Genomic DNA, 23,148 nt, shown 5'->3' with positions numbered 1-23,148 from the left:
CACCCAGATGGTATTAAACTTGTTGCACATAGGCAGGTCTGTAACGAAGTCCATCGACAAATGGGTCCACGGTCGATGGGGAACAGATAATGGAACCAGTTGCCCCGCAGGCGACTGGCGGGAGACTTTGTGTTGGGCACACTTTGGGCAAGAGGCAATGAACTCCATGATGTCCTTCGTCAGAGTTGGCCACCAATAGGACCTAGAGATAAACTCAAAGGTTTTCTGGATGCCTGTATGTCCGGCAAAACGGGAAGCATGGGCCCAATGCATGAGCTTCTTCCTTAACACCGGCTTCACAAAACTTTTCCCTGGTGGAGGTGTAGAGTCCATCCCTACTGTGGAGAATGCCAACGGATTAATAATAGGATGCTTGTCCGAAGACTCTGACTCATTTTCTTGCTCCCATGAGCGGGAAAGGGCATCGGCCTTGCGATTCTGAGAACCCGGACAGAACTGGAGTTTAAAGTCGAACCTGGAAAAGAAAAGTGCCCATCTAGCTTGACGAGGGTTAAGACATTGTGCGCTTTTCAGATATAAAAGATTCTTGTGGTCGGTAAGTATAGTGACTGAATGGGAAGCTCCCTCCAACAGATATCTCCACTCTTCTAGAGCGAGCTTGATGGCTAGCAACTCCTGGTCGCCAATGGCATAGTTGCGCTCAGCTGGGGAGAACTTCCGGGAGAAGAAACTGCAAGAATGTAGATGACCATCTTTAGCCCTCTGGGATAACACCACTCCTACTCCAACGGAGGAAGCATCCACCTCAAGGATGAAAGGTGAGTCGATGTCTGGCTGTTTCAGAACTGGTGCAGAAATTAAGCGTTGCTTTAATAGATGAAAAGCTTGCGTAGCTTCTTCAGACCACTTGGACGGATTAGCACCCTTCTTGGTAAATGCAGTGATAGGCGCCACAATGGTGGAAAAGTCTCGTATAAACATTCTGTAGTAATTGGCGAACCCTAAGAACCTCTGGACCCCTTTGAGGGTTAGGGGTATCGGCCAATTCTGGATTGCTTGTAGTTTCTCAGGATCCATCTCTAGTCCGGAACCGGACACAATGTAACCTAGAAACTGAATGGATTTGACTTCAAAAACACATTTCTCTAATTTGCAATAGAGATGATTGACACGGAGACGGGACAGAACCTCCTTTACCCAGAAGCGATGTTCCTCTAGATTATTGGCAAAGATAAGGATATCATCTAGATAAACCACGACATGGCGGTACAGGATGTCTCTGAAGATTTCATTCACGAAATGCTGGAAAACAGCTGGAGCGTTGCTCAATCCGAAGGGCATGACGAGGTACTCATAATGTCCATCCCGGGTGTTAAAGGCGGTCTTCCACTCGTCACCCTCACGGATCCGGATGAGATTGTAGGCACCCCTCAAATCCAACTTTGTAAAGATGGTTGCTCCGCTAACTCTATCGAAGAGCTCTGTAATCAAGGGTAAAGGATAACGGTAATGTCGTTCAAACCTCTGTAGTCGATGCACGGCCGCAAGCCACCGTCTTTTTTCTTAACGAAAAAGAAGCCTGCGCCAGCTGGAGAAGAGGAAGGTCGAATAAAACCCTTCGCCAGGTTCTCTTTGATGTACTCCTCCATGGAATGCGTCTCTGGAAGGGACAACGGATAAGTTCGGCCTCGAGGTGGAACCTTCCCTGGGATGAGATCAACTGGACAGTCCCATTCTCTATGAGGAGGAAGGATATCAGCGGAGGCTTTACTGAACACATCTGTGTAGTCTTGATATGGAGGAGGTGGAACATCAGACGACCTGGGGGAGGAAGAACAAACAGGAAGCACTTTGGACAAACAGGTCTCAGCACAGGAGGGACCCCATGCTAGTATCTGCGTAGTCGTCCAGTCAATCGATGGATTGTGAAGACGGAGCCATGGAAGGCCCAAAACCACTGGATGTGTGGCTCTTGGAATCACTAGAAAGGAAATAAATTCTGAATGAAGAACTCCTACTCTCAGATGAACTGGTAGAGTCCTTAAAGAAATAACTGCGTCAAAAATCTTACTGCCATCCACGGCAGTCAAGGAAATAGACGAAGGAAGTCTCTCGGTGGGTAGGGACTACCGTTTAACATAAGCTTTGGCTATGAAATTCCCAGCTGCTCCGGAATCAAGGAGGGCAATGATGTTCCTATAACGTTGAGCAATTTGAAGCGAGACTGGGAGATTACAATCATGAGGAGATGGAGAGGAGATCATTACTCCTAGCCGGCCCTCTCCTTGGCGAGCTAGGATTTGGAGTTTCCCGGACGTTTGGGACAGGCATGAATAGCGTGAGACGGAGCTGCACAGTAGAGACAGAGAGACGTCTTCGGCGCTCAGCGGGAGATAGACGGGAACGGCCAATTTGCATGGGCTCATCCTTGGATGGAGACGGTTGATGAGGAGGAGCAGAGGATTTTGGAATAGATGATCTTCCTCGCTCAGTTGCTCTTTCTCTGAAACGTAGATCAACCTTTGTGCATAGTGAAATTAGCTCATCCAACTTAGAAGGCAAGTCTCTGGTAGCTAATTCATCCTTAATGCGTTCAGATAAGCCATGCCAGAATGCAGCATACAGGGCCTCGTCGTTCCATGCCAGTTCGGATGCCAGGATTTTGAACTGTATAAGATACTGTCCCACAGTACGTGTTCCCTGGCGTAAACGGAGAATCTCAGATGAAGCAGAGGTTACTCGGCCTGGCTCGTCGAAGATGCGCCTGAAGGTAGCTACAAAGTCAGTATAGGAAGACAGCAGGGGATCAGACTTCTCCCATAAAGGTGATGCCCAGTCAAGGGCTGAGCCACTGAGAAGGGAAATAATATAGGCAATTTTAGTACGGTCACTGGGGAAATTGCCAGGTTGTAGCTCAAAATGGATTTCACATTGGTTGAGATATCCCCTGCAGAATCTTGGAGATCCGTGAACTTTTGCTGGCGTTGGAAGATGAAGACGTGGAGTAGAAATGGGTAAGGTTGGTGGGGTTACAGCTGGTGTCACTGTGGTGGATACACCGGACGTGCCAGGTCCACAGAGGGTCGTTTGAATCCCATCCAGTCGGGTAGAGAGATCCTGGAGACAGCGGATGATGTGGCCTTGTGCAGCCTCCTGATGTTCGAGTCTGGCTGCCAGTTCTTGCATCGGCCCGGCCGCTTGATCCTGGTCTCCGACTGGTTTCATATGGTCAGTGCTTACTGTCACAACTGAGGGTTTAGGCTGACAGGAGGAAGCCTCAGTTGTAGGGGCTGAAACGAAACTAAAAATTTGGGAGGTTTAATCAGACCCCTGGACATGTAAGTGTAGAAGGATTACCCGAAGGTGTGACCATGACAACCAGGTTAAAAGTCAATAAAAGCTTTATTAACAAACTCCGTGTAGAACAACAGTATTCACAGTTGATAAAAGCAGTGGCAAATAATACAGTTCCTGGATCACTATAACCATGGAAGGTATCACAGAGCACTGGTAGGTTGAGGAACAGATGTTAAAGTCCTTTGATGGAATAACCTTACCAGGCCTGGCTGTAGTAGTGAAGGTAGCCGAGGAACACGCCAGTAGATGTATTAGATGAAGCTGGTAACTTGAATAGACTGTTGTAGATACTGGATGGAATCAGCCAGGTGATGAAGACACGGAGTGGATGCTGGATGGAACCAGCCAGGTGATGAAGACACGGAGTGGATGCTGGATGGAACCAGTCAGGCAATGTAGACATGGAGTGAATACTGTAAGATGCTAGGGAGCGTGGAAACAGAAGAGTTGAAGAGAGGTTACCGGTGGTAGTGGATACTGCTGGTAAGTAGGGATCTGCTGGAACAACACCGGCACTTTAAAGAAACTGGATACTGCTGGAAGCTGACCGCTGGAAGCAGATGAGTGAATAGCTGGAAGCTGGAATAGCCACGGAGGACTGCAGAGTCAGGCTGCACCGCAGGATGGAAGGCAGGTGCGGGTCTCGTAGTGGATGCTGGAGACAGGAGCTGGAACCTGGAGAAACAACCACAGGAGAGAGAGACTGGAACAAGGTTTGACATTCAAAGCACTGACCATTTCCTGGTTCAGGCACAGGATACTTATACCTGCTGCAGGGCAGGCATTGGCTGGCCAATCATGCAGATTCACAGTGCAGCGGATTGGTGGAGATTGAACATGTGACTGGAACAAACATGGCTGCGCCCATGTTAGTACTGGAGGGAAAGTTGGTTTGGAAAACCATGTGGAAACATAGCAGCAATGGCGGCGCCGGCCGCGGAGGACAGGAGACGCCAAACTGACAACTGCACACTGAGACACATGGATGACAGCGGAGGCCGCGGCAGGCATGGGGCACCACTCTGACAGCCTGCATACTGGAACACAGGAGCGGCGGCGGAGGCCGCGGAGGACGGGAGACGCCACACTTGATTCAAACATGGCGCCGCTGTGACAGCGTCTCAGAGTGACAGGAGGGATATGCAGAGTGTGGACATCAGTAACACAGATGAGATCCGGCCCTGGAACGCTGAGCCAGCTTCAGAAGGCATCTAAAAGGCAAGTAATGGCGTCCAGATACCCGGATCGTGACATTTTGGAACTTATTCTGGTTTACAGATAAATTGGAACAAGTCCAATATCTACCCCATATCTGGTGTTCTCCCTGATGTGACTGACTCCTCTTGCCCGCTGCAGTGGACCCTCCAGTTTACATATTTGGGGATTTGGATCTCTCCTTGTCTGCAGGACTATGTTGCGTTAAATGTGGTGCCTGTGACACGTATTTTTAAAAAGAAGGCTCACCTGTGGAAGAAGCTTCCGCTCACTGTGATTGGCCGTATTCATTTATTTAAAATGTCTATCCAACCCAGGTATCTGTATGTGCTGCAACATTCTCCTGTGTACATACCTAAAAAAGTTTTTTCTTCTATTGACAGCATATTGAACTCTTTTGTTTGGTGAGGCGGGGCGCCTAGGGTGGCTATTATGGCCCTGGTTAAGTCCAAGTTAGATGGAGGTCTTGGCCTCTCTAGTTTGAGACTATACTACTTGTCCTCTCAGCTGGTTTACCTTTCTTGTTGGCTCCTGGATGCAGGTGAGGACACATTGTTGGGGTTCTATGCCAAGTGGGTGGAGTCTCCTCTCTCTCTACTTCATTTTTTGCTATCTGACTCTACTCTCTCTGGTCTTCCCCCTATTCTTAGACAGGCTCTTCTGGTCTTGCGATTGGCGCACACCTTTTTTGACTGGCAAGACATTGATACTGATACACCCCTGTGGTTTAATGCCTCTTATAGGGAGCTACTGCCCCTATCCTCGGACACTTTATGGCGGTGGATGGGAGTTACAACATTTGCTCAGCTTTATGATAATGGTATTCTTAAATCATTTGAGCGGCTACGTGGCGACTATGCTGTTGCTAATACTGCTTTTTTTCACTACCTCCAGGTGCGTCATGCACTGCAGGCGCAGCTGGGTACTGCCCCCTTAACTATATCAGTGTCTCCAGTCAGGAAACTGCTCCTTTCGTTGGGGTCCAGGGGACACATATCTCTGATTTATTCCGCATTGAATGTGCAGGTTAATTCTCATCTGACCCCTTGAAACTTAAATGGGAAGGTAATATTGGCGATCTCTTCAATGAACAATGGATACAGATTTTGGGATCCATTCGTTATACTACCCCGTGTGTTCGGTATCAGCAGGTTTATTTTTATACCTTACATAGAACATATCGTACCCCAGTAATGTTGTATAGTGCACATCTTCGCTCTGATACCTGCTGCCCGAAGTGCAATGGGGAGGGTGCTGACTTTTGGAACCTATTATGGTCATGCCCAAGGTTGGCACCATTTTGGGCTGCAGTTTGGAATGATATTGTCCTTACAGAACCATCATTGCCAGTAATGAACTCTAGATTGTATCTGTTCGGATTAGACCTTGAAGAGACGCATTCTCTGGTCATATATCGTTATGTACTATGCTTAACACCACTCTTGCAAAAGTCTTATTAGCCAGAAAATGGTTCTCCCCTGACTTACCCAATATATCTCATTGGCGGGCTCTGGTCAACGAGGTTTCTGGCCATGAATGAGCAATGTTTAGATCTAGTGACACTTCCACTCATCCCAAGGATTCTCAAACTACTACAAAGAACAAGTGTTCCTCATTGCTCCGGACTGGCCAAGAAGGGCTTGGTACGCGGATCTTCTGGCATTACTGCTGGAGGATCCCAGGCCTCTTCCTCTTCGCGAGGACCTTCTACTACAGGGGCCGTACGCCTATCAAGACTTACCGCGGCTACGCTTGATGGCATGGAGGTGAACGCTGGATCTTAGCTCTGAAGGGCATTCCGAACAAGGTCTTGCCTACTCTGATCCAAGCTAGGAAGGGGATAACGTCTCAGCATTATCATCGGATTTGGAAAAAGTATGTGTCTTGGTGTGAATCCAAGAAGTTTCCTATGGTGGAGTTTCAACTGGGACATTTTCTCCTCTTTCTGCGAGCCGTTTGTGGATGTGGGCCTATGCTTAGGCTCCATCTAGGTCCAGATTTCGACCTTGTCCATTTTCTTCCAGAAACACTTGGCTGCTCTCCCTGAAGTTCAGACATTCTTGTCGGGGGAGTGCACTTTTTGTGCCTCCTACGACACCTTGGGATCTTAATGTGGTGCTGCAGTTCCTGCAATTGGATTGGTTCGAACCTTTATGGGAGGTGGACGTAAAGTTTCTTACTTGGAAGGCAGTCACACTGTTGGCATTGGCATCTGCAAGACGTGTGTCTGAATTAGGGGCATTGTCGCACAAGAGCCCCTATTTGATTTTCCATAAAGATAGAGCTGAACTCAGAACACGTCAGCAAATTCTTCCAAAGGTTGTGTCGGTTTTTCTTATCAACCAACCCATTGTGATGCCAGTGGCTACTGACACCTCGATTACCTCAAAGTCCTTGGATGTAGTGCGGACTTTGAAGATATATGTGAAGAGGACAGTGTTCCTCAAAGAACACAAGAGCGTTAAACAAGAGTCTCAATGTTCCGGTGCAGGGTCTGATGAAGTTCGCAGACCATCACTTTGGTACTACAGCCTGTTCATGTTCACCCTGGAACAAGAACCCAGGATGGAGTCGGTGTGCTCAGCCATGCCGGAGTCGTCCGAGGGAGTTGAGGAGGAGCAAGTGGGCAGTGAGGAGCTGGTAAGTAGATATACAGTATATATGGTAAACACACCCTACACCATTTTTTTTTTCTTTCTTTTCACTGCTTTTATTTGTCCATTGCCCCTGGGGTTTTTTTCCCGTTTCTTTTAAAGAAAGCTGTTAATGGTACAAATTCTTTGGTTCAATTACAGCTTACACCCTTGGAGACTGAAGGCAACCCTCCCATCACTGAGCAAGCAGAGCTGGAAGTCAATGAGGTTGAACACGTGCCACCTCAGCCATCTCAGCCACCAACCAGGAGATGTCGGTTGGGACCGCGGACTTCCAGTTCTGGAGAGGCACGCACACATCAATTTCTGAACCGTTCGGAGGAGATTCTTCAGAGGCCCCCGGATGAACAATGATTTTTGGGATGAATATTGCCTGTGAAATGCAGTCGCTGGACCCTTCCCAGCGACAGCGTTTCGAAAGCATTGTATATGATGTGCTAGTATGTGCACAAAATGGCCAATTGCCTGAGTGCCTCATACTGCCATCACATAGATTGCGTTGGGTCATCTCCCAGTCACGATGACTAACGTTTCCTATCCGTCGCATCCCCCACCACCAAATACTCCTCCGCATCAGCCACCCTGCCATACTTTTTCACGGGCCCCTCCACCTCTTTCCACCATTCACAATGTCTCGAGTGCTACCCATTCTGTTTGGATGAGTGCACAGGCTACTCTCCAAGATGATCCTTTTTTTTTTTAATATGTGATTTCTGCAGCGGGGTACACTGTAAGGGAATAACATTGGGGTGTAGAGTTGGATGTTGATCCGAGGCACCAACAGGCTAAAGCTTTGACTGTTCCCAGGTTGCCTTGCACCACCTCCTCTATAACCCCGCCTCCAGGCACTGGAGCTCAGTTTTTCTGAACAAAGAAGACTTCAAGGGCCGCAGCACAGGCACTTAGAAGTGCTATATGTCAGTTTGACATAGCGTGCTGTGGCTCCCTCACCTCCCCCAGTGGCGCTGTATACTCCTGCGCCCTGGTTGCCGGGTACTTACAGCGGAGAGACTCCGGCTTCATCAGGCACACACCCGCCGCTGCTCTCCGGGATCGCGTGGCCGCAAGTTCAGGGAGGCGGTAAGAGGGTCCCCCGGGCTGGACCTGCCGAAATCGTGATCCGGGGCGGTCTCTGGAGACAGTCCGCGCCGCTAGCGTGTACTCTGTGGCTGTGCAGGGACCCCACTATATCCACCAGGGCAAGGGGCACAGGTCGGATTTACTAAAATCCGTTTAGTATAGGCCCCACAGTACCCGGTGGTGAAGTCCAGCAGAGGAAATAAGGCTCTGACCTGTAGCCCCTCCCCCAGTCCCAGGAGCCATTTACTGCAAATGTTCCCGCCCTGGAGCTGCATCTCTCTCCCTCACTCCCTGTCAGCGTTTGGGTGCCATTACACAGAGCTGCGCTGATCCTGGGACTGCTGGGCATTGTCTCCTCTGTAAAGCCGCCTGACTCATCAGCGCTGTGCTTTTACAGGACACTTAAGTATTCTACATGTCGTTTAGACAGTGTTAGTTAAGAAAAAGTACATAACTACAGGGATATTTCAGTACAAGTATCCTGTGATATACATCCAGTATTTACTATGCATTGTTATATCTGTATACATACATAGCTTTACTTAGTATTGCTAGTCCAGTGCAGTTTTATTGTTGTTTGTAATAATTACTGCATTGTACATGTGACTGTGTGTGCCTATAACTGTTGTGTGGTTCCTATTCCGTGTATCTCACACATATTGCTATCCCTATATTCTGTACCCTGTGGGGGCTAAGTGCGTCAGGGTCCTATATATATAGAGAGAGTGTTTCACAGGATATACTACTGTACCTTGGTATTTTTCTCTGTGTATTTCAATCACCATATACCACTTAAATCCTCTGTTTGTGCTCTGCAGTTGCAGTCACACTGCACAGAGGGGTTTTTGTCAGGTACTGTGTCTGGCTATATTGTACTGTTACACCCTAAGGCTACATTCCCACATAATGTCTGCTACGCAGGGCGGGAGATCCGTGGCTGATCCTGCGTCATGCAGTGCTGACCCCACGGATGCTCGTGAGGAAAATATTCCAGCTGAGGGTCCAGGTACCGAGGGATCTGTACCCCTCAGTCAGTCTGCAGCACGGGTAGCACACCAATATCCACTTAGGGCTGCTTTTTTTAATTTACTGACAACGCTAGTAACGAGACTTACACCCCCTGTGGAACCTCCTGTGCCATTACAATCATATATTGTCCCTGACGTAAATCCGCCATGGGCGGATGCTCTCTCGACTCAGTTACAGCAATTAAATCAGTCTTTGGTTAAACAAAAACCTAACCTTCGTCCTACTAGGACCAAAGGGTAATTTAAGGGGCCATTTCTTCCTCACAATCCACACATGTTAAAAATACTTAATCCGATAAAGAAGGTGTATACATTGATCCCTCAGACACTGATGCAGATGCTTCTGATGGGTAATATATTTCACAGGTGGATGTTCCTGACCTCTTGTAGGCTATCAAACTGATTCTTCAAATTGATGATGAAGCTGAACCTCCAGATAGTCTAAAAAACCTGATAACTTCAAACGTCAGAAGGTTACTAAATGAGTTCTGCCACATTCTGACCATTTAGTTGACATAATTCCGGAATCGTGGGAGTATCCAGGAAGGAAATTCTCCCTGTCCCCTCGCTGCAGAGTTAAGTAAAAACGCTGCCGCCGCCGGTGGACTCGCAAGTCGCGCATCTGGTGGTGTCCTCTACTCTGCCACTACCGTCACTTCTCTGAAGGAACCGACAGATAAGCGTCTGGAGGGTTTCTTGAAGTCTATTTACACTCTTGCAGGTGCTGTACTATAGCGGCTTCTTGGGCTGCAAAGGCTATTGAAGCCTGGGTTCAAGAAGTTGAAGCGGAGCTACCTTCTAATTTGTCTGATAATGCCAGACAGTGTCTTTCATATATTATCACAGCCTCTCATTATATTCAGGAGGTGGCCTCTGATGCCAGTGTCCTGGCGGCCAAAGCATCTACTATGTCCATTCTGGCTCTCCGGATTCTGCGGTTGCGGTCCTGGTCTGTGGATCTGGACTCTAAAAGACTTTGGAGGTTATCCCTTTTAAGGGAGACATCCTGTTTGGGGAAGATCTGAACAAGATTGTTGCTGACTTAGCGTCTGCTAAAACTGCATGTCTGTCGAGTACTAATCCTTCGATTTAGAAGGCTAAGAGTACCACCTTTCGTTCCTTTCGACCTCCAAGTAAAGAAAAGGGTCAGGCATACCCGAAATAGGCTCGTACTTCCAAAACCTCTAAGCCCAAACCTAAACGTTCCTGGGCTGCCCGGTAGCCTGCTTCCAAACCAGACAAGCCTGCTGCATGACGGGGCGGGCCTCCCTCTGGGGGATCCCAGGGTGGGAGCCGACTTCTACGGTTTGCCCAGGTATGGTTACAGACCACTTCAGACGCCTGGGTAAGGGAAGTCGTCATCCACGGTTACGCCATCTCTTTCAAGAAGCGTCCTCCTCGCCAGTTTTGCTCGACAAATATCCCTTCGGATCCGTTGAAAGCAAAACTCTACATTTGGTGGTACAATCCCTCCTGGACACACGAGTGGTAGTGCCGGTGCCTCTGGCTCAGAGAGGCAGGAGGTACTATTCAACGCTGTTCCCAATTTCGAAACCGAATGGTTCCTCCCGGCCCATTCTCAACCTCAAGTCTCTGATCAAGTATGTGAAGGTTTCCAAGTTCCGTATGGAAACTCTTCGCTCTATTCTTCTGGCCTTGGAGCCCATGGAATATATGGTATCCCTGGACATACAGGATGATTACCTACATATACCTATTGCCATATCACATCAGCAATACCTGCGGTTTGCTATTGGCAACCTACATTATCAATTCCAGGCCTTGCCTTTTGGACTGACCAAGGTTATGACGGCTCTGCTCCGCCGTCAGGGTATCAGGATCCTCACCCGACTTCTATACCAGTTTGACCTTGGAAACGCTGCCCACCACCGGACAACGCTCTCCCTCATTGCTACACTGTGTCGCTCCCCGACTGATATCTCACACGGAACACCGCTCTCTGTATTGCACTGGGAACAGGTAGTCATTACCCGGACACTTGCTATGTGAATACTGGAGTACAAGTTCTTCCACCTGTGTGTGCAACTATTCCTGCTATGTACTGAGTCTAGAGGAGTTTGGATACTATTTATCTTTTATCTAGAGACTGTCTAGGCCCACTAGTGAAAATAAGTACAAGGCTCACTAAGAGGTGGAGCACGGCATTGTCCTACAAAAATATTGGTGGACTAAGTACAATTTGGCAGCTATACAAATAATTTGTCATAAGATATATTGTTATTAATTGATGTAATTTGCCGGCTATACTGGTACTATATTAAGGGTGCTTTTATAAGGAATGTTTTATGATTTAATTTTTTAATATTGTGTATATATAATAAAATTTCCAATTGCTAAGCGCTCTCTTTCACTATAGATTCTATTTTTGTGGTAAACCTCTTTCAGATTACTATACTGGGAGCTGCATATGATTGGTTATAGGTGGTCATCACAATTATAAATGTTTACAAGAATTTCTAGTGTTCTCTGTGTATTTAAATATACATAGTGTTCTTTTTTGCGCCTGAATTATTCTTGGGGCCACGGCTGTGTGGGTGCGAACACCGCAGATCGGCTGCTGTTGTTTGCACGCACCCAGCATTGTGTCCTCTGAATTCTTACATATTTTTTTCAAGTTTGTGAAGGTTTCCAAGTTCCGTATGGAAACTCTTTGCTCTATTGTTCTAGCCTTGGAGCCCATGGACTATATGGTATCCCTGGACATACAGGATGCTTACCTACATATACCTATTGCCATATCACATCAGCAATACCTGCAGTTTGCTATTGGCAACCTACATTATCAATTCCAGGCCTTGCCTTTTGGACTGACCACGGCTCCGCGAATCTTCACCAAGGTCATGGCAGTTATGACGGCTCTGCTCCGCCGTCAGGGTATCAGGATCCTGCCGTATCTGGACGACTTGTTGATCCTGGCGAACTCCCCAGAGGTTCTCCTCTGTCATCTGGAACTGACGGTCCAATTCCTGCAAGCCCACGGGTGGCTCATCAACTGGAAGAAATCCTCCCTGGTCCCTGCTCAGAGCATGGTGCACCTGGGGTTGTTGTTGGACACACACAACCAACGGTTGTTCTTGTCCCAATAGAAGGTCCTGAAACTTCAGGACAGGATAAGATGCTTCCTTTCTCGTCTGCGAGTGTTGATACACTCGGCGATGCAAGTACTAGGCCTCATGGTGTCGGCTTTCGACATGGTAGAGTAAGCTCAATTGCACTCTCGCACTCTGCAGAAGCTAATCCTTGCCAAGTGGGACGCCTGCCCCACCGGATCAGGTCTCACATGATTTCCTTGACTTCGGAAGTTCGTCTGTCACTGAGCTGGTTGCTACAGGACCAACAATTGAGCAAGGGTCGTCCCTTCTGGATATCCAACTGGGTCCTCCTAACGATGGATGCCAGTCTGCGGGGTTGGGGCACGGTATTAGAGCAACACTCTCTTCAGGGTCGGTGGACCATGGAGGAATCTCTCCTCCCGATAAATATTCTGGAATTGCGGGCAGTGTTCAATGCTTTGAAACTGGCCCTGCATCTGGTACAGAACAGGTCTGTTCAAGTACAGTCGGACAACGCCACCATGGTGGCGTATATAAATCATCAAGGCGGCACTCAAAGCCGCATGGCAATGTTGGAAGTGTCAAAGATTCAATGGGCAGAACACCATCTGCCATCCATATCGGCAGTGTTCATTCCGGGAGTCCTCAACTAGGAAGCGGACTTTCTTAGTCGTCAGGACGTACACTCCGGAGAGTGGAGCCTTCATCCAGAAGTATTTCAACTCCTAGTGGACAAGTGGGGCCTACCAGATGTAGACCTGATGGTGTCTCGACACAATCAGAAGGTTCCGGTCTTCGGATCAAGGACAAGGGATCCTCAAGCAGCGTTTGTGGACACACTGGCAATTCCATGGAACTTTCGGCTGCCGTACGTGTTCCCTCCGGTGTCACTCCTGCCCACGGTAATAAGGAAGTTCAAGCAAGAAGGAGGAATACTGCTTCTGATCGCTCCAGTGTGGCCCAGACGGCTTTGGTTCTCAGACCTACAGGGTCTCTTGATAGAGCGTCCTCTGCTACTTCCTCAATGCCCAGACCTCCTCATTCAGGGCCCCTGTGTTCACCAGGATTTTGCTCGGCTGGTTTTGACGGCTTGGCTCTTGAAGCTTCAGTTCTGAGGGCTAAAGGTTTTTCTGAGGCGGTCATTCAAACTATGTTGAAAGCCCGTAAACCGGCTTCGTCTCGGATTCATTATTGGGTCTGGAATTCTTGCTTCACCTGGTGTGCAGCTAAGAATTTTGATGCATACAAGGTCAGTACTGCCAAACTACTGGCGTTTCTGCAACAGGGCCTGGACTCAAGCCTTCGTCTGGCCTCCCTCAAGGTTCATGTTTCAGCCTTGTCGGTGTGGTTTCAGAGAAAAATTGCGACTCTGCCTGACGTTCATACCTTCACTCAGGGTGTTTTGCGGATTTAACCTCCCTATGTTCCTCCTGTGGCTCCTTGGGATTTGTCGTTTGTTCTGGACGCCCTACAAGAATCTCCGTTTGAACCTCTTGAGTCTGTGGACCTTAAATGGCTTACGCTTAAGGTTTTGTTTTTGCTGGCTATTGCCTCTGCTAGACTGGTTTCAGACCTGAGTGCCTTATCCTGTAGGTCTCCCTTTCTGATTTTTCACAATGACCGTGCGGTTCTTAGAACTCACCCTGGTTATCTACCTAAGGTGATGTCATCTTTCCACCTTAACCAAGAGATTGTGATTCCGGCCTTTATCTCTCCTGATTTGTCTTCCAAAGAGTGGTCTTTGTATGTGGTACGGGCTCTCCGTATCTATGTGAAGAGAACTGCCTCCCTTCGGAGATCTAATTCACTCTTTGTCCTTTTTGGTTTTCATAAACGTGGCTGGCCTGCGAGTAAGCAGATTTTGGCCAGATGGATTTGAATGGTGATTGCACAAGCTTATGTACAGGCTGGACTTCCAGCTTCTGCTACTATTCTACTCGGTCTGTTGGACCTTCTTGGACGGCCCGCCGTGGCGCGTCCCTAGAACAATTGTGCAAGGCGGCTGCGTAGTCCTTAGTGAACACGTTCATTAGGTTCTATGCCTTTGATACTTCCGCCTCCCAGGATGCTTCCTTTGGATGCCAGGTTCTTGTGCCCGCTACAGTGCGTCCCTTCCCATGAGGAACTGCTTTAGGACATCCCCGATGTTATTCCCCGTGGAATACAATGTACCCGGCTGCAAAAAAGGAGATTTATGGTAACTTACCTTTGTTAAATCTCTTTCTTTGAGGTACACTGGATTCCGCAGGTCGCCCACCCTGGCGCACTTAGCTTCTTTGGGTTTGTATGGCATTAGCCGCTGGTATCTTCTCCTGTCGTGAGAATGTGGTTCGCTGTGGCTACTAACTGTTATCATCTCTTTTACCTGCTACTGCATTGGACTGTTAACAAAACAGTTATAGAGTTATAGAGGAGGCGGTGCAAGGCATCCTGGGAACAGTCAAAGCTTTAGCCTGTTGGTGACTCTGATCAAGATCCAACTCTACACCCCGATGTTATTTCCTGTGGAATTCAGTGTACCTAGCAGAAAGAGATTTAAGAAAGGTAAGTTCTTACCATACTCTCCTTTTTTAATTTACGTTTTTTAGGACCTCAGAAATTGTTCTGTGCGGACCTTTTGGGTTCCAGGTTGACCATGAGTGGGAAAAAGTGCCACAGTGATGTTCTTGAACTTCGTTTGGACTCTGTTACTGGATGTTGAGACTTGTAACCTCTTGCGTTGTTTTGTTGGTCACTGTTCAGAATTTTTTTTTTCTTGACCCAACTGAATCAGCGGCCTGGTATGCTGTTTAGATCCAGTCAAGAAATATATTTATTTTACTTTATAAAAAAAATAAAAAAATTAGACAAAGCGTTGAGTGTTAATTTTGCGCCATGTCTAGGGCTACAGTGTGATGGTGTGGGGGTGTTGGAGTGGGGCATCTAGGGGTATAAATGAGGATTTTATGGGTGCAGTGGTACATTTTCTATTAGGACAACATGGTGCCTGAGCTAAGTGTAGTATGTGTGGGTATTCTTTAAATTACACTTGGTAAACTGACATGGAATGACCCCTATCCGAGGATGTGTTCATCCTGTGTTGAGCACAGGAAGCCACAATACACGCAGTGTTTCATGCGCAGTGAGTCTGCAGGTGGACTCTGCGCTGGCTTCACTGCTGAAATTCAGGCAGGTGGGATGCTGCTGTCAGTATTTTAACAGCCTTCATCCCGACCGACAGCAATAAATCCCAACACATGCAATGTTAAATGCTTGTTAAAACTACCATGTTATAAGCCAACCAATGACACATGCAAAGCAGTAGATGAAAATATCTAAAAGTAATTTTATTGAATAATAAAACACACATTTTCAAATGTGAAAAATGATTGGAATAAATTTCAAAAGTTAATAATTAATACCAGTACAATAACACCCGGTGTAAAAGAAGAATTAAAGTTTTGAATCTGGCCTTTATTATATAATTTCATCCTGCCAAGCCACTGCCCCATCTCCATTGAAATAGGCCATGTATTCTTCCCTGACCCTTTTCGCATCTGCAGGGTTCACTACTGTAGCTTCTGGTCTACATACAGGTGTGAAACAGGTATTGCTCACAATTTCTATAGGCTCTGGCTGTGCTGGGTTACGTGGTGGCATGTTCTTTTTCCTAAGTAGATTGTGCAGGGCGCAACATGCTAACACCACCTAATTCATTTTATCTACTCTCAGGTTTATTGCAGTGTGGAAAATACGGAACCTATTACTTAGAATACCAAAGGTATTCTCCCCTGTCCTGCGTTCCCTTGATAGATGATATTGTATACCTCTCCTCTCTGTTGTTAGTCCTCTTTGAGGATAAGGTTTCATAAAATGCAGAAAAAATACCAAAAATATATATATATACATGAATTTAGTCCTTGACATATATTCGACATACATGCAGACATACCCAGGATTCTAACCCATTGCCTGTGACATTGCAGTCAGACAACCTATTCATTGAGCTATTTCTCCTTGCATAAAAAGGTTGCTAAATGTAATAAACTAGCTAATGTAGACTGTTTGCGTCTCAGCTTGTTCCTTGTGTAACCATGAGCAGCTTTGCAGTTGTGCAGTTCTATGTAGTGAGTGGCTATTGGATGTGTGGCTGTACACTACATAGAACTGCACAATTACAATATTTTAATATTTTTACATTTTAAATAACATCAAAAAGCTATCAGTTTTTGCCCAGGGACAAATAGCTCAATGAGTAGGGTGTTTCAGTAAAATGCAACAGGCTATAGCAGTCTTGAGTATGACAGTATATTATATGGGGGGGGGGGGGGGGGGGGAGTACACAGGTGGGTAGCAGCCAGAACCTTATAGAGGGGAGCAGCAAATTAAATTTGAGGGGCAAAGATCAGCTATAAAAAGGGACAAACACAATGGGGTACAGTATATTACAATTGTGGGCTATACAAATGATTTACACAGCATATACCCAAGAAGGAGGGGAAAAAAACACACAGACATTTGGAGGGAAAAAAGGTGGCCTGCAGGAATACATTCAGGGGGGTAGCAGCCAGAACCTTATAAAGGGGAGCAGCAAATTAGGTTTGAGGGGCAAACATATAGTAAAATGTTCTTACCTTAAAGTACTGCTGCCTAAGGACAGAGTATGTAGCTTTGCAGGTCTCTGAAATTATGACCCCCAAAGCCTGCGGTGAGATGACAGGCCCGAATTTCAAGTCCTGCAAAGACCTGCCAGTCACCAGGAATCGAAGGGTTGCGATAAGCCTTTCCTTTGGATTTTAGGCCTCACCAGACTCAACAACTCCATGAACGTGGCATCATCAATGCGCAAGAAGTTTCGGAAGTCGTCCAGGTTGTTCTCACGGATCTCAGAAAGAAGCACCATGTGAGAGAGCGAATCCCTCCGCAGAAGCCACTGCTTCGACCAGCAAGAGCGAAGCCTTCTCCGTTTCTGCAACCTCTCCCTCTCAGCTAACAATGCGACTCCAGCATATGCTATCATCACTTTGTAACAAAAGGGATCCATCACAAAATAGAGAAGTAGGCACACTTTGTTACATGGCAAGCCAAAAACAAAGTACAGCAAAATAGCAACGTGAGAGCGTTCAGTTGGTATAAACCAAACTAGCCACAGAGCATAAATGCAAAGATTTTAAAATGACTGAGGTTATTTATCCCCTCCAGAGGTCCTGCCCACTCACCACTGTTTATGCCAGCCCAGTGTGCATGCTACAGCCATCTATGCCAGCCCTGTTTCCAGCCCATTATTTAAATTAGCTGTCCAGCTTGGATGCTTCAACGACAAATGATCATGTACATCGTCAAGTGTGTATGGGCTTTAATATGGATTGTTCAATTTGATGATCTCCGTGAAGTAAATAATTTATATTTAAAGATTGAGGTCTAAACATTAGTCGCAGCACCTGAAAGTTCATATTATTTATTATTTACATGTTTTGGTTGTATTATTGGACTATCTATATATGAACCAGGGATTCAGTAAGCACATGAAGGGAGCTTTCATTACAACTATACAGTTACACACTGCAGATTTATTTTCCACAGGTAGGAAATTCACAACTGAACGTAGGCATTTACCAGCAAGTCACAGGTTACAGAATAGTTCACAGCAGTTCTTTAGCATACAAAGTGTAAATTCTCCAGATACCATTGATCCAGGACCCCTCTAACAGTAGCCACCCCACTGGTCTATCACCTGGGTGACTAGTTCACCATCAGGAACACTGTCACTTGTGTCAGAAACAATTTTAAAGCAAGCTGACAGGTGTCTGAAATCATGCTTGCTGTTGCTTAGACTTGATCAAACTGAATACCTGGCTTTCCCCTTAGCTTCAACCAACCTGGTGAAGTTACTGATTCTTCAGGCAACAATTCTGGATTCCCCCTTAGCTTCAACCAACCTGGTGAAGCTACCAATTCTTCAGTCGACAATTCTACTTCGCCCACCTTTATCCCTGTCACGCATCTGGGAAGACATCTCTTCTCCACTTCCTTCCAGAGCCCCTCCTTATCCTCTTCCCCTAGCTTCACCATAGGGTTGACTGAAGGATCGGTAGTTATAATTTTCCATGAGAGGGCATCTGCATTGAGGTGGAGCTTCCAAGGACAATGTTGCAGCTCAAATTTGAATGGCTGTAGAGCCAAAAACCAGTGGATCACCCGAACATTCACCTCTTTGTGTGCATCCACTATAGGGGTGTATGATCTATTACTAGTCAGAATTCTCTCCCCAACAAGTAATACCTTAGGGACTCTACTGCCCATATAATTGCCAAGCACTCTTGTTCTACCATGGATTACTTGCGTTCCATGGGTAACAGTTTCTAGCTTAAATATAAAATGGTCTTTTCTTCACCATCTACCACTTGGGACAAAACTGCACCCAACCGTGTTCCAGAAGCATCAGTTTGCAACACAAACTGTTTCCTAAAGCCTGGTGCCTGCAAAACAGCCTGCCTTAACTATTGCCATGTCACTTCAGCCGTGCAAGACCAGATAACCTTCTTTAAACACTCAGTCAGTGGGGCTTTTCTGGTTGCAAAATCACGTATAAACCTGTGATAATAACCCACTAGACTGAGAAACGTCCTGAGCTGAGATGTGCATTCCGGTTTAGGCCATGTTGTCACTGGAAACAAATTACCAAGGTAAAGAGCTCGGGCGCAGACTGGGTCACTGTTCTAAAGCTGCTGCTTAAAACACAGGATTAGTCAGTCCTGTGAAACCAGAAAAGCATTTAAAACAATAGAAAATAGCAGCGCTAGTGTGTAGATAACAATAAATAAAAAGATGGATTGATTGAATGAAAGATAAATATACCACAATTTATTAAAACACTAAAAATAAACCACTAATTAAATTGAACACATTCACCGACTGATCTTTTTGATCAATAATGTCCGTTCCTTTTAGTATTGACTGGACAACAATTGGTGTGGAAATTGATATTTGTTGGAGCTGATGGCACAGTTCCAATGCTTACATTACCGCTTTTGCGCCGCTGGAGGAGAAGGTCCCTTTGGAAAAATCCTTTAGATTAAGGGTTGGTAGCACAGCCCTAATGTTGTGGACATCCATAAGTGGGAATAGCCCCTGGACGCCGGGATTCCGGCTGTCGACATTGACAGCTGTTGGGATTCTGGCGTTGGCATCCTGACCGTCGGGATCCCGACAGCCGGCAACTTAACTGCATCCCAAATATAAATTAATGTTTGTATGCAATGGTGATTATGGGCAAACTGCACTGATGCTGTGTTCGCAGTGCGCACGTGTGACGGTGGGGCTGCGATCCTGCTCACACTGAAAAGTTTGGCACAGTGTGACTGACGAGAAGTGGCCATTTGGAGATGTTAACGGGGAGCTTAAGAGGAGTGATTGGGAAAACTTAGGCGTGTCATGGCCGTTTTCAGGCGTGTATCCTCTGATGGCTGCACGTTCGGACATGCAAATACATGGTGTCTGAGTCTCTATTGCTGTGGACAGTCTGCGTAGCCATAGACCAACCCTTAGCTTCAATGTTCTGTGTAATTGCATATGGGGAGTAATTCAGACCTGATTGTAGCAGCAAATTTATTAAGAGTTGGGCAAGACCATGTGCACTGCAGGTGTGGTAGATATAACATTTGCAGACAGAGTTAGATTTGGGTGGGTTATTTTGTTTATGTGCAGGAAGGGGGGGGGGGCAGATATAACATGTGCAGAGAGAGTGAGATTTGGGTGCGGTGTGTTCAAACTGAAATCTAAATTGCAGTGTAAAAATAAAGCAGCCAGTATTTACCCTGCACAGAAACAAAATAACCCACCCAAACCTAACTCTCTCTCTGCAAATGTTATATCTGCCACACCTAGAGTGCACATGGTTCTGCCCAACTACTAATACATTTGCTGCTGCGACGTGCTCTGAATTACCCCCTAAGTCTAGAATTTCTTACTTTCGTTCACTAGTTCACATACTGTATGTTACCAGTCCATTGTCTTGTATGTTACTAGCCTATTGTTTTCCACTTAACTTTCTTTAGAAATGTTTGTTTTTGAAATACTGATAGTTTACCAGTTATTTTATCTCAGGTCCGAATCCAGCTCCCCAACACAAAGAGTACTGATGTGTCACTTGATATTAGGAAAAAGTTCCTTGACCTCCGCACTCCAAAATTGTAAGTAGTCCATGGAAATGATGCTTCCTTCATGAACACGTGCACACTCTGATAGAAAAAAACTGTACAACATGAGTGTCAATCCTAGTTTATACATGCCACATCTACATGGATTTAGAATTTTTGCTGCCATCAAGTAGCTTCTGCCATCTAGTGTCTACTCTTCTAACTTCTAACATAGTGACGTGTCTGTTTCTTCCCAGCAGCAAAATACAAATCCCTGGAATTATATTTTTTGACATCTAGTTGAAAAGTAAAAAAAGTATTTTGTGGCATATGCCTCTTTTCCACTGAGCCCCTCGATTGTTTAGTTAATTAGAATATTGGATAGCAGTGTATTGCCACATAATAGTAATTGACAACTTCTGTAAGTCTGCTCGTGGCATATGCCTCTTTTCCACTGAGCCTCTCAATTGTTTAGTCAATGAGAATATGGGATAGCAGTGTATTGCCACATAATAGTAATTGACAACTACTGTAAGTCTGCTCGTGGCATATGCCTCTTTTCCACTGAGCCTCTCAATTGTTTAGTCAATGAGAATATGGGATAGCAGTGTATTGCCACATAATAGTAATAGAAGACAACTACTGTAAGTCTACTCACCCCATTGCTTGCTTCTTTCCTTAGTAAGCTGGGATTGCATCTTCCCCATCCAGTTAATGAAAAAAATGGAAAAGCTAAATTTATGGTGGACAGAGAAATTCTGGAAGTGACCCTCGCTATGGTTAGAGATTTGGACTTCATCAACCTTTCATAAGATTGAAGGAATCCATTTGTTGTCTATTATAGATCACAACTTTTGTCAGCATTTATTACAGATATTGATGTCATGTCATATTGTTAAATATTTTGTTTAATGTTTTTGACTGTAATTTACCATTTCACTTATATTGAATTTAACCTTTGCAAATGCACTGCTAATTCACCAGTATTCCAGTCATAGTTAAAAAGGAAATAAGAATCAAATCAGTGTTGCATATTTGTATACAGTTATTTTAATACTGTAATGCATCAGTCTTTCTCTGAAATGTGTGCTGTCCAACTGACGGGATGCATACTTATGGTGTTTGCTATATACAGTTTGGAATATCTGTCATATGTAGTATGCACATAAATAGAATATGATATTTAGACAAAGGCAAAGGTTGAATCTCCCTGTGCAAATCCTTGGTTTGTCAGAGCACAGGGTCCACAGTCCTTAAATTATCCCACTGTATTTACAGCACTCGTTATTTATTATAATACACTGCATTCACTGTACTACACACATATATATATATATATATATATATATATATATATACATGGTATGCATGCTAGCCATCCTGACTGTAAACCTTCTTATCCTCTGTTGTATTGTATAACCTATTCTCTGATGTACAATATTGATAATTTGAAATACAACAAGGTTATATATATATATATATATATATATATATATATATATATAGAGAGAGAGAGAGAGAGAGAAATAAATAAAGACAATTTCATCGCTATGCCAGTGTATACACCATAAGCATCAAAAAGAGTCCAAATGACAATGTTTAGGGCATACGACATTCCACTCCTCTGGAACGGCCAAGCTCCTTGTCTGGATGCACACCAACTCCACCACTCTAATATCTTAAAAAAAGACGAGCGCCTGAGGAAGTCAGAAGGATAGGACATGCGTTGGATAGTTCCTGCTGTATGATGGTGACTAAGATAAGCTATCTTTTCTCTTCTTTCATGTACGGGCTTTCACTTATGTCCATGTGTAAACTGTATTAAACTATGTATTTTTTGATTATTTTTTATGGATCATAATAAAAGCCCTTGAAACTGCACGTGGTCGATGACGTCGTATGGATCAGTACAAGATATGAGATAAGCTGTTAAGTCATTTCTGTCTGGTACGAGGCCACCTTCATTCTGCACTGCACATTTGGGTGGTGATATTAAGTATTGAACTAGGAGGCGCTTTTCTCTTTTTTTGTATTATATATATATATATATATATATATATATATATATAATATACAGGTTGAATATCCCTTATCAAAAATTCAAAATCCGACATTTTTGGGTTCGCTACTGAGATAATGACATATATATTATATATTATGTGTATATATAGATATATTATATAGATATTACATACAGTATATATTATCTTAATAGGGGAGCCAAACGTGTGATTATATACAGTATACATTATCTTAGTAGGGGAGCCAAACGTGTGATTTTGAATTTTGGATAAGGGATACTCAGCGTGTGTGTGTGTGTGTGTGTGTGTGTGTGTGTGTGTGTGTGTGTGTGTGTGTGTGTGTGTGTGTGTGTGTGTGTATAGGTTGAGTATCCCTTATCCAAAATTCAAACTCACATTTTTGGGTCCCCTACTAAGATATATATATACTGTATACAGTGGGACAAAAAAGTATTTGGACAGCCACCGATTGTGCACGTTGACCCACTTAAAAAGATGAGAGAGGTCTGTAATTTCCATCAGAGGTACACTTCAACTGTGAGAGACATAATCTGAAGAAGAAAAAAAAACAACAGGAAATCACATTGTATGATTTTTAAAAATTTACTTGTATATTCTTGTGGAAAATAAATATTTGGACA

General features: G+C 45.2%; 1 protein-coding gene across 2 annotated transcripts in view; it reads left to right on the top strand.

Moving 5' to 3' along the window:
- DNAAF6 (dynein axonemal assembly factor 6) overlaps positions 1 to 22,367 on the top strand; it is a 206,967-nt gene extending 184,600 nt beyond the window's left edge. For both annotated transcript variants that reach the window (XM_063936989.1, XM_063936988.1), the window contains 2 exons: positions 20,455 to 20,540; positions 21,169 to 22,367. In XM_063936989.1, coding sequence (XP_063793059.1) covers positions 20,455 to 20,540; positions 21,169 to 21,298 — 216 coding nt within the window. In that variant the 3' untranslated portion in view covers positions 21,299 to 22,367. The remainder of the gene's footprint in view (positions 1 to 20,454; positions 20,541 to 21,168) is intronic.
- The last annotated feature ends 781 nt before the right edge of the window (positions 22,368 to 23,148 follow it).

Source organism: Pseudophryne corroboree, chromosome 8 (genome assembly GCF_028390025.1).
Source record: "Pseudophryne corroboree isolate aPseCor3 chromosome 8, aPseCor3.hap2, whole genome shotgun sequence".
Lineage (NCBI taxonomy): Eukaryota > Metazoa > Chordata > Amphibia > Anura > Myobatrachidae > Pseudophryne > Pseudophryne corroboree.
The sequence above is the reverse complement of the archived record's forward strand: the minus strand, read 5'-3'. Positions and strand labels throughout refer to the sequence as shown.